The 12907-nt window shown below is 34.6% G+C and overlaps 1 protein-coding gene across 2 annotated transcripts in view; it reads right to left on the bottom strand.

Moving 5' to 3' along the window:
• Positions 1 to 12550, bottom strand: part of Irbp (Inverted repeat-binding protein) — a 48168-nt gene extending 35618 nt beyond the window's left edge. For both annotated transcript variants that reach the window (XM_071599347.1, XM_071599356.1), the window contains exons 1-7: positions 12302 to 12550; positions 12045 to 12222; positions 11472 to 11565; positions 8247 to 8424; positions 4881 to 5080; positions 335 to 416; positions 6 to 92 (exon numbers count right to left, since the gene is read on the bottom strand). In XM_071599347.1, the coding sequence (XP_071455448.1) occupies positions 6 to 92; positions 335 to 416; positions 4881 to 5080; positions 8247 to 8424; positions 11472 to 11565; positions 12045 to 12222; positions 12302 to 12436 (954 nt within the window). In that variant the 5' untranslated portion in view covers positions 12437 to 12550. The remainder of the gene's footprint in view (positions 1 to 5; positions 93 to 334; positions 417 to 4880; positions 5081 to 8246; positions 8425 to 11471; positions 11566 to 12044; positions 12223 to 12301) is intronic.
• Between the last annotated feature and the right edge of the window lie 357 nt (positions 12551 to 12907).

Genomic DNA, 12907 nt, shown 5'->3' with positions numbered 1-12907 from the left:
CCAACCTCAACAACAGTGGCACTTGGTGCATCAGCTACTTCATAGAAACTATCTTCATCTTCTCCCTCAACATCAACCTTTGCCTCAACTGCCTGAAAAGGGTCACAGAAATTAGAAATGAAATACATTAAGTTTTCTACGGCACAAAAATGATGACCAGTAAAACCATTAACCAAGTGAAAAAATTAAAAAGAACAAATTTTATTTAATTTAACTTATTTCAGTAGTATTTTTCTCTAAACAGAATTAGAAACAGTTAGTTAGAGTTAAAAACAAGTAATTACAATTAGAAACAGTTAATTACAATTAGAAACAGATAAAAAACATTTCTTACTGAAACTTGATGAACAACTTTGGAGCTGACTTTCTTATTTGTTACACGGCAGAGCTTTTCCTTCTTTGGACCACCATAAGCTCTAAAAAGCAAAAAAATGGCATACATTTTGAGTTTTTATTTTCAACCAAAAATATCAATTACAATTAAATTGATTAATGTTATTAGCACACTCATTAATCTCAATATGTCTCCATCTGTCATCATGAAAAATTATGTATCTCATTGAAGGCACTAACTTTATCAGCCTTATTTTTTACATAGGCCAATGGTGCGGATATCCCAGTTTAAGGATTCATCAACAGACAAACTTGGTGCTGTGTAACTTTTATATGGTTTGGTCTTTTAAGCAGAGGACTAACTGAGGCACTTCCCTTCTTTTTCTAAAATTGAATGTAATTTGTTTTTAGTACATTTACTGACAGTTTGTTAACATTAAATTATTTTTCCCAGATCAATAATGAACTATTACGCTTAGCTTGCAACAATTTAGGATCCTTGTGGCTCATTGCTATAGTTCTATCATCTGCATAGAACTACAACATACATACTATCATCTGCATAGAACTGCATAGAACATACAACTACATGTATGTTGTTATTCTCAATATATATAGGCACATCATTGATATATAGTAGAAATAATAATGGCCCACAATGCCACCTTATGGAACTGCGACACTTAAGTTTCTATGGGTGATAAGTGATTTACCATTATGTTGTTCACACTTATGCCAGAAACCAACACCATCTGTTTCTTGTCCTTTAAATATGTTTTAAGACATTTATGGGCAATTCTCCTGATCTCATAACATCTACATTAACATAAAAGAATTTCATAGTCCACAATATCAAATGCACAAGAAAGATCATTGAATACACCAACATATATTATTACAACATACATTATTAATGGAGTATTCCATCGAGTCCCAAAAATATTTTATAGAAAACTTGCAAGAGTTGGTACCTTTTCCCACCTGCAATCCAAATTGTTTCATACTTACAATTTTATTTTTAATGATATATTTCATAAGCCTGTCTCTCATTAAGGAATGAAAGATTTTAGAAAAATTAGCCGAGAAGGAAACTGGTCGGTAATTTTACTATATTTAGATAGTCTGGAAACTCACCATTTGTGAATAACTCATTTGCTATAAATTTTAAGAGTTTGCTTAATGCCTTGGAGTATTTCTTTACAGTCGTAATAATAATAACAATAATAGATCATTCATTTTGAAAAATAGTACAACCATATTAAATGTCGCCAATATAAACATTACTTAATATTTTAACATAGGTTCTTAAATGTGATGTGTGATGAAGATTATCACAAAAGAATTCATCAAATGAGTAAATTGGGTGAGCAAGTAACCAGGTATACCAGGTAACCAGGTACCCTATTCTTGAAACTCAGGATACAGTCCAATTTCAACTGAGTAGACAGGTTGTTATACAGTCATATGTTGATATAATGGAATGCGTTGTACGTTGATTACAATCTACAATAAGTAGTATTTAGATTCGCTTTACCCCTTGTGGTGTAGTTATAGATGTGAGATCTTAATTGGTAAGTTTCTAGTTTAACTTTCACATGAATCAGAACCCTAAAGATATATAAACTAAATACAGTCATGATTCCATACAAAATAAAAAAGAGCCAAGGAGGAATCACATAATGTTTATTAGGAAGAGAGCAAATAGCCCCCTCCCAGTAGCAAAATTTGTTTAACATGTGGAGAATGATAACTCATCACCATAACTCAAACGACATTGAAAGAAGGCATGGTAAAGTGTTGAACGATACTCGTTTGAAATGAGAAAGCTGAGCTTTCTTAACATATAAACAGCTATAATCAGTTTATAACATATCTGACTGATGCAAGTATCTCAGTTAAGTTTTGTATCAATATAATTTCCTGGAATTTTAGTGATTTCAATTTTGGTTATTTTTTATTTAAGACAGCACACATTATGCTGGGCTTCTTTTAATATTAAAAGCAAATGAATAATATCAAACCATTCCTTAGCCTATCTTTGGGTAGCAATTCAGTATACGAGGGTGGTCCCATAAGTACCAGGCCAGTCCTAGAGATGGCGGTAGTTGTTTGCAAAACATCACTGCATTAGAAAGTGTGCAATCTATAAAGCATATTTTTGAAGTTTGAAGACACTAAATTGTTCAGTATATGTTTGGCATCCAACAATAGCGAACGTTTTCAGTGAATTTGTGACAATGGAAAAAATTGGTCATCGTTATGTGATACAATACTTTTATTTGAAAGGACTCAGCCCAACCAATATATAAGCTGAACTGGATTCTACTCTGAGTGAGTCTGCTCCTTAGTTTACAACAGTAAAATATCGGTTAAATGAAGCCGTACGAACTGTCAAGATGAGCATCGCATTGGTCAACCAAATGAGGTGACGACTCCAAAAACGGTGAAGCAAATCCACAAAGTGATACTGGATGATCATCGAATGAAAGTTCACAAGCTAGTAGGCATTTCAATTTTGGTTATTTCAATTTGGTTATTTCAATATAGTAGGCATTTCAAAAAGTGCGGCACATCGCACATTAACTGAAAAGTTGGCCTTGAGAAAGCTGTGTGTAAGATGGGAGCTGTGTTTGCTCACACTCAAGCAAAACCACTGTCGTGAAGATGTTTCAATTGAGTATTTAGCTAAGTTTCATGGGAACAAAGCGGAATTTTTGCAACATTTCAAAACCATGCATGAAACATGGGTCTATTACTACACACCCGAGACAAAAGAACAATCAAAACAATGGATTCAAAAGGGATAACCGCCTCTAAAGAACGCTAAGACCATTTCATCTGCAGGCAAGGTCATGGCGTCGGCTTTTTGGGATTCGAGTGGGATAATGTCCATTGACTATCTTGAAAAAGGAAAAACTATCAACGGCAAGTAATATGTGAACTTATTGCAATGTTTGAGCAAAGAAATCAAGCAAAAGCGGTCGCTTTTGCCTAAGAAGAAAGTGTTGTTTCATTAAGACAATGCACCAGCTCATATCCATTATTGCAATGGCCAAAATTCATAAATTAAAGTTTGCATTGCTACCTCATGCACCCTATTTGCCAGATTTAACCTCCTCGGATTATTTTCTTATTGCAAACTTGAAAAAATGACTTGGAGGTCAAAGATTTTCTAACCGTGAAGAAGTGATGTCAGCAGATAATGGCTATTTTGAGGAGCAAGATAGTTCTTTCTATAAAAGGGTATCGAATTTGCTGAACATTGCTGGGAAAAGTGTATAGAGCTGAAAGGAGATTATGTTGAAAAATTAATACTTTTTTCCAAAATTTTTGCTTTCTTTGTTAGGTGGGGTACTTCTGGGACCACCCAGAAGTACCTGACATCTTCTAGATGTTGACTTTTCGAACAAAAGTGGTATCATCAGCATATAAAACAGATTCAGATTTCATATAACAGGTCAAATAGTACCGATATATTCCATTCCCACGGATGGTTTACTTATAAGGCTCAAGATGCACTTCAAGACCTCATTCCCACTACCATACAGGTATAAAAAAATGAAACAAAAAAATTAGAATAGATGGAAAAATATACATGGCCCATGTAAAAGTTGATGGGAATAGCTTCAGTCATTGGTATGTCTTAGCCTATTTCTAAAACTATAGTATTTTCAATTCATCTTTAGTAAAATAATGTATTTGAACATATGAATCCGTCTCTATAAACAATTTCACTGCTGTATCTAAAAGTGGTAGCAAGTGAACACTTTCTCTTTCCTCTTCTCCCTCCAGAAGATGTAGCATGTTTGCATGTGCAAACTACAAACTTGAAGTGAGGCTTTATTAAGCATCCAAAGCAGAAAGGTATGATCATGGACACCATGGCCATGAGCGGCGTTGAATGTGATATTGCTATGCAGCTTTCATCATTTCTATCAGAACAATGAAGATAGTTTCAATATTCTAAGATTGAGCAGAGACATCAAATAAATAAAGAATACATTACACTTAGATTATGCAAATTATAAATTATCAAAAATTTTTCACTAAAAAAAAATTAAAACACTTCGCGACAGATTGGAAAAAAGTTTTCAAAAAGAGTGAAACAAAATTAGATGTGTTCAAAAACCAACGATAGAATATCCAACCGTCAGAAGTCATTTGCCAGATGCCTGATATCAATGAGATTTTACATGTTATGGAAAAAGGTTTTCAATTGAATTTGTTTTAACATATGACATTTAATGTTATTCCAACTTACCAAATGCAATAAATTTCAATGATCTGACTGAATGTTCAACTTATCTTACATGCCCTCTCTCACACCAGAACACAGTCCCTTCCCATCCTTCTTTTTGTTGACTATTGAAGATTGATCCCCATATCTATGCATCTGCTCACATGGTAATAGCACTGCTTACCTCAATTTTCTTCATATTAGTCTCTCATAATCATTTTGTAACTTTTTTCTTAACGAGCACTGCTCAAGAAAAACAATTTGTTCACAGTGCAAAATTTTTACCCAAATCAATATGAAACCAGCTTACCTCATAAGATTGTATATTTCTACACCAACAGAAACTTTTCCTCCAATGCAGAAATTCAAATGTGCAAAATATCGAGCGTGTTCACCCGTGGACTCAACAACTGATTCAACTACACCTGGAAGATCTTCCAAAGAATTAATTGCATGTGACCTCGGAACAGTCCATGGTTCATCATTGCCTCGAACAATTTGCATTATGGCCTGAAATTGGAAAAGGAATATTTTCATATGTGACTGAATATTTCAATGATATGCTATTCATCATCTTTGTCTTTGCGACTACATAAAATTTCAGTTAAAAAATCACCACCTCTTTCGGCAACATTTGAAGTACAAAAAACATTACAAGATATTGAACTGAAGGTTTAAAAATACATGATTTCAAACAGTATGGGTTTAAAATAGCCAAACCTATAAAATGAAAAAAAAATCCAGCAGAGGATACAAAAAATCATGATAAAATCTTATCTATCCATCATAAGAAAGCCTTGTGGCTACAGGAACTAGCATGTTTAGAGTCTCACTGCTAGCAAGATGGCACACGATAGGATCATAAAGTTGGTCTTGGGTCAATCATTGGGGTCGGAAGTTGATGAAAAGTATGTGGAGGAGCCAATTCAAGCCTCAGGGGAAAAAATCAAAATACTGAACTCCAAAATTTAGAGATAATGGTTGCCAGCAGCAGTGAGGAGAGAGGCTATGGAGATGATAATTTTGTGATGCCACTGGACATGCAATACTTCCTGTATGCAATACAGTGAAAATAATTGATAGAAAGCATCCTGACTTTCAAAGCACAAAACTCATTACTATTTTGAGGGCAAGGATGGTAATTTTCATATCCATTGATTTTTAGACAGATAATTTTGGGTCATCATTTCAAGTGAGTTTTACATCAATTTCTCAATGTATAAACTTAAAAAATAAGAGAACTTATTCAAATTTTCGAAAAAGTGTTATCATGGAAAGTTCCCATTTTGAGCCACAGATGCCAGCGAGACAGATTCATAGAATTCATTCAGCTGACAGCACAGGGATAATTTAGTTGTGCTAAGTCATCCCTAAAGTGCTATTCGAGTAAGTATGCCTACGAGGTCTGTTCAAAAAGTATAGCAAATTTTGAATTTTAGCAGGTTATGTATATTTGATTTTTTGTGGTATTATGCTGGTACTTATGTCACTCCCTTATGCCAAAAAGTTCGGCCATTTTAAATGTTCAGTTAATTGTTGACAGCTGTTTTGCTTGGATGTGTCTTGGCTTGTCTTCGATTTTTGCCTGTTCCAAAAATTGGATCAAAGAATAAGTAACATATTTTATGTGAAAAATGAAATTAAGTGCACAGATGCATTCCAAATGTCGACTGTGGCATTTGGAGAAGCTACCTTGGACCGAAGCAACGTTCATCAGTGGTAAAAAATGTTCTCAGAGGGCTGAGAACGATGAGAGCATGCCAGGCACCTGAGCACGTCAACAATAGACGAAAACATTGATGAAGTGAAGAAAATTGTACTGGCCAATCCAATCGTCAAATCACCATTAGAGAAGTTGTTGAGGACCTAAACATATCGATTGGCTTGTGCCATCCAATTATTACCCATGATTTGGGCATGACATGGGTTGCCGTGAAATTTGTACCAAAATTGCTCAATTTCGACCAAAAACATCAACGCATTAACATTGCTTATGAGGTGTTGGACTCTGTCCGCGACGACCCAAATTTACTCCAGAGGGTCATAACTGGTGTCGAATCATGGGTTTATGGTGATGATGTGGAAACTAAAGCTCAATCATCCCAATGGAAGCTGCAGCATGAGCCAAGACCGAAAAAAGCACACCAAATTCGGTCAAATGTGAAAGTTTTGCTTACAGTTTTCCTCGATTGTAGTGGCGTGGTGCATCATGAGACGGTAGAACGGTGCCACAGAATGGTAGAACGGTAAATAAGGAATATTACCTGCAAGTTATGCACAATTTGTGCAAAGCGATCCACCACAAACACCCGGATTTGTGGAAGAACAAAAATTGGCTTTTGCACCATGACAACACCCATGCTCACACATCGTTACTTGTGCACGAATTTTTGGCCAAAAACAACACACTAATGATGCCATAACACCCGTATTCCCAAGATCCGCCCCCCATTGACTTTTTCTTGTTCCCGAAACTGAAGAGGCCCATGAAAGGACGACGCTACGATTGACGAGATAAAGACTGCATCACAGGAGGAGCTGAACAAGATCACAGAAAATGATTTTTTGAAGTTCTTCAAGGATTGGAATAAACATTGGCGCAAGTGTAGAATATCTAATGGGGATTATTTTGAAGGAGACAAAATAGATATTCATGAATAAAAAAATGATTTTTGAAAAAACACAAAAGTTGCGATACTTTTTGAACAGACCTCGTATACCTTCATATTTTGCATAATGATGAATCATGAGAACTTCAAATAATCAAATAGTAGTAATTTATCAACAAGAAAGTTTGTACATGGGTTAATGAAATGATTGGATCAAGCATCTATCTTATTTAGTTTTTGTTGGTCATCAAAATGACCAACAAAAACTAAATAATTTTCTAAAAGAGATATGTCAGACTTCCATACACTACGTCACAGAAAAGATTTGTGGCAATCATACAAATGAACATCAAATACAAAAATATAATAGAATGTCAAGTACTTAAGCCACACATGAGTTGTTTCAGTTTTATTAAAGACATACAGAAACATAACAAACATGACAAAGAAATAACTCACCGTAGTAGTTTTTGTGAATTATAGAGGTTGTGGAAATCCAGTTCCAATTGGTATTGTTTTGATTTCAATGGCACAAGTTAACATACACCTCTGATGTAAATTGGGCTCATTGTGTCTTTATTTGAGGCAGTAAAGAGAAATTGAAAACAAAAATGCAATATCTTGACAAGTGATTTCTAATTAAATTATATGCTTGTAGTCACAATATCATCACAATTTACTGATCAAGACTGAATTTTGTCTTGCCTGCTATTTAAGTAATCCAAACTAAAAGAATGTAAAAACATGACTATGCTGAAAGCTATTGGCTTTAAACTGCATATCATTTCAAACGAATCATAATCTAAGTATTTAGGTTTCTCCATAGCATATAATTACTTACCTGGTGACCCAAATTACTCTACCAACAAAATGTAATGAAGATTGATAAGAATACTAATGTACAATTCGCATAAAAATTATTCAACATAAATGAAACAAAAGAGAAATAAAATTTAAGATTTGACTTGAGAGATTACTGGAATGAAGTTTTTTTAAATGGAGAAAAAATTCCTACAAAAAACAAAAAATATCATTTAAAATAGGGAAAATCACAAATAAAAATTTACCGATATAAAATCTGTGGGCTTATATTCAGGAATGCAGGGTACAAAGTCCATGGAAATCAAATGCCCGTGCAAATCATTAGCACATGCTTTAGCTTGCCGCTGGGAGTGGTTGTCATCTTTGCCAAAACGTTTAGAGGAAGATAAAAGAATGATGCGAGATGATACCAGGTTCCTGGCACTGAAAGAAGAATAATGGTGGTTGATAGAGGGTTATATCTTTATACAATTCAGCACATTAGAATAACCTAATATAGTTATTTAATCCAAGCATATCACATCAGTGAACTGCAAACCCAAATATTTTGGAAGATTTTTAATATTCACAAAATATTATAATAATCATGCATTTATTTGTCCTGTGATTTGGTACATATTCACAAATACACAAATATAAGACATGTCAGATATCAAGTTCACAATATTAGAAAGAATACAATATACATGCTTACATACCAATATACTACTATATTGACATATTATCAGTACACATTAGAATTGATGTGCACTGAAATCCAGAAATGCATTTACAGAATATATTATTTTTTAATAGGTAACTTTTCTTGAAAACGGGTACTTTTATTTCATAATTGATTTCATGAAGAAGTTTATTGAATAACCTTAAGCCTTAAACCTTATGGCTTTGGGCCCATGAGCATTATTGTGTTTAAGACAAATTGCTGGTGTAAGTCATTGCAGGTCCTTGCATAGTGACTATAATAATCACGGTTAAAACTGTTCTGAGAAATATTACCCTTTGCTTGCAAGATGGCATAAAATGTATGCATATAGTATATGCGGGGTACTGATAGTAAAATAATAAACAAAGTCTTTTGAAGAGAGGTTTACATGGTGCAACACAAGGAGCATTGCTCATAATACGTATAACCCTCTCTTGCATTTTTAAGACTATGTCCACATGGGGAAAGGAACCCCAGAAGAGGATACTAAAAGTAACACAAGAATAAAATTCACCATAATAAATGGCTAGAAGGACCTCTAAATTTACAGAACTTCTAACATTTCTTCTGAAAAAGCATACGAAACAACTTTCTACACAATTTGAAAATCCATTCATCCAAAGACATGTTTCTACGCAGGAAAACTCTCAGGAAATGGGTGCTGGAACCAACTTTATCTTTAACAGAATTTAAAATAAAAATATTCAAAAATATGAGCAACACTACTGAATATTCAAGAAAAAGCTTTGCACTAGTACATTACTTCAGGAAGTAATAAAAACAATGCTGAATATGTGAATAGCGAAGTATGTGCGGGGCATGGTGTGGGTAACATACATAACTATCTAAAAACTGTAACATAAAATATTACAAGGTGTTTTCACAGAAATTTTCATCAAAACTGTTGCTTTGATGCTAAGATTTTCAGTGTGTCCACCATCAAACTATCAAGAAATTCCTTGAGTTTTCCAGGTTTCAAAGAAATTTCCAGTTTTCTAGGGTTTATAAAATCCCTAAAAGTTTGTCCCAGCTAATATTGGTCATTAGGTGATAACTATTGACTACTACATGGGAAGACCCAGAAGTACCTGGTCTGACCTAGAGATTGCAGTCGTTTTTTGAAAAATTATCACTATTAGAAAGTATGCAATCTATAAAGCATATATTTCAAGTTTGAAGTAACTACATTGTTTAGTATATGTTTGGCATCCATCAATAGTGAATGTTTTCAGTGAATTTGTGAAAATGGAAAAAATTGGTCATCGATATGCAATTCAATACTTTTATTTGAAAGGCCTCTGCCCAACTAATATAAAAGCTGAACTGGATTCCACTACGGGTGAGTCTGCTCCTTCATTCACAAAAGTAAAGCATTGGGTAGCAGAGTTTAAATGAGGCCGTACTAGCTGTCAAGACGAGCGTCAAATTGGTCAAGCACCAGCTCACAAGACAATGCACCAGCTCACAAATTCGTTACTGCATCCGCCAAAATTCATGAATCAAAGTTTGAATTGCTAGCCCATGACCCTATTCGCCGGATTTAGCCCCCTCTGATTATTTTCTGCTGGAAAATCTTTGACCACCAAGCTATTTTTTCAGAAAATGGCTTGGTGGTCAAAGATTTTCCAACCGTGAAGAAGTGATGTTGGCAGTTAATGGTTATTTTGAGGAGCAAGACAGTTCTTATAGTAAAAAGGGTATTGAACTAATTGAACATTGCTGGGAAAAGTGAATAGAGCTGAAAGAAGGTCATGTTGAAAAATAAATACATTTTTTTCCAAAATTTTTGTTTTCTTGGTTGGGTTGGGTACTACTGGGATCACCCTCATATGTTTCCAATCTATTATCTTCTTAGTTATTAAAGTATCCAAAATAATCCCCATTCATAAAATTTCAGCAAGTTAATTAAAATATAGATAAAAATGCCTAATTTTTTTCTTAGTTCTAGGAATGGATAACAAATTGTGGTTGAGTGAACAATGTGTGTGCACTCTATGAGTACAAGATCAATTATCCTTGAACAATTATGAAATGCTAACACAATTGGAGTTTTACACAAAACTTGTGCATCATAAAAAATGTGCACCATTCTTTTTTGTATAAGTAGTAAATATATGTCCAGCTGATTCAGCAATAAACTTTTAAATAAAAGGGGCATAATTTAGGTTATAAGCACATCATGACAAAATGGACAAAATAACTTTGGTAGAGGAAAAGATAAAGAAATGAGCAAAAGGAGGAATTCAATTGGGAAAATTGAAGGAAGGCAGTGAGGAAACGGTACCGAAAAGTGGCACAATGCTGAAGGAAGTGGCTACAGAAGAATGTGGCTAAGCAGTGTTTAGTGAGGACAAGGATAGCGATTTTAGACAGAATGAGGATTAGAAATGACTTAGCTAAAGACGACAAAAGTGCAAGGTTAAGGTTTGAATGCTGTTTTAAGCTTATTTATTAAATTTCATCTTGTTTAAGTCCAACAGGGTTAGTATCATTTGCCTGAAACCATTCAAACCCTTTTCTCATATGTTGCTCCAGCTTTGATGATGACTTCATGCACATTTAAATTTTTTGTAGAAAAAAATTCAGGACAGATTGAAAATTCATCACCAACAACTTACCGAGCACCTACATATTAAGTCTTATACAGAGTAACTCGTAATTTTTGGAATAAACTTTGAGGACAGTGCACCTGAAGCACCTCAGGCTGTTGTACCTCTGGGCTAAGAGATTTCTTTCTTAAATAATGAAATACTCTACTCAAACTTACTGCTTTGAAAACATTGACTGTGCAAGCCATAGCACATCTGCGAACAGGTAATCTTCATTGTGTCCAAACTTTGATCCAAAATCCCCAATTGATGCTATATAAAGAGATTTGAATAAATATTAACTCATCAAATTTAAAATGAGCCACTGCATGTCAAAAAACAGACCAATTGACCAACAGAAAACTTGAGTTCAATTGCTAGAATTATCTTAAACATTCTGGGAATAGAGTTGCGGTGAGATAGGCCAACTAAATAAATGAAAAGTAAAAAGAGCAAAAGTCTAAATCACACAGGTCTACATATTTGTCTCCAAATAGGTTTTTGAAATTTCGCCAGGTTAACCATCATACGTTTTTGGCCAAGTAGCTATCTTAACATTTAATCATAACCTTTCCAGATCTAAAATAAATGAGCCTCATACGTACTGCGCCTTGGATATTAATTCCATGATAGAGAATACTCCATGGCTAAATAGGCAGGCGTGAGTAACCTCACTGGCTTTCAATCAGTTTGCATTAACTGACCTTAACATATTTATCAAAATGAAATGACATAACAGAAGGTGTATTTACACTCGTGCATTTTTCGGAGTTCACGGACGGTATCTGAACATGGGCGTTGTAGTCCTTTCAAAACAGATATATGACTTCGTTCCCCGTCATTACGGGTGACATCGGTTCCAAAAAGAATGAAACCCATTAAGTCATTGTCGGAGAACTTGACTTTGTGCATCATAGCATTGTCGCATGCCTGAAATGATACATCACTGGTAAGTTAAATTTTAGTTACAATAGATCATACAATAGATAAATTATACATAGAGGCGCACTTTCAAGGATTGTTTGAATGCACAATTTCCCGAGTCATCTTCACTGAACATCGACTCCGTTGCATCTATTAAAAAGATAATGCCTTCCCTTCCTGTTGCGTGCACCTCGTCCTCTTCGTCACTTATGTCGGACATCTTCAATTGAAATTTTATACACAATATAATACTGGAGTATCCTTCCAAAACATCATATGACACGAACAAGTAACTCGACTGTAAACTGAATACACTCAGTCCCGGTGATCCAACTTTTTGAACCACTATTTACCCACAATTCTCATATACTTGACTGGCACCTACCGGAACAACGTATTACTGTGTTAGTTAGTCAACCGAAGTGTGTTATGATCATGAGCGGGAAATTCGATATCATGCAATGGCCGTTTCTTGCGATGTACAAACCGTTACCGAGGTTCCAATACGTTTTTCTCTTAGCAAGATGGTACAGCATTAAGTTTTTACCAATATTATTTTTTACTACAAAATAAATCCTAAAATCTTCCCCATTAGGCCAAGGGATATTGGAAGTGTAGATAAAGGGTAGACATGGGACCATTGTAATGGCTTCTTCTTTGAGTAACTTCTTACTCAACATTTAAATGCCTT

The sequence above is a fragment of the Hetaerina americana genome, unplaced genomic scaffold (assembly GCF_022747635.1).
Source record: "Hetaerina americana unplaced genomic scaffold, ioHetAmer1.1.p SCAF_1, whole genome shotgun sequence".
Taxonomy (NCBI): Eukaryota; Metazoa; Arthropoda; class Insecta; order Odonata; family Calopterygidae; genus Hetaerina; species Hetaerina americana.
The sequence above is the reverse complement of the archived record's forward strand: the minus strand, read 5'-3'. Positions and strand labels throughout refer to the sequence as shown.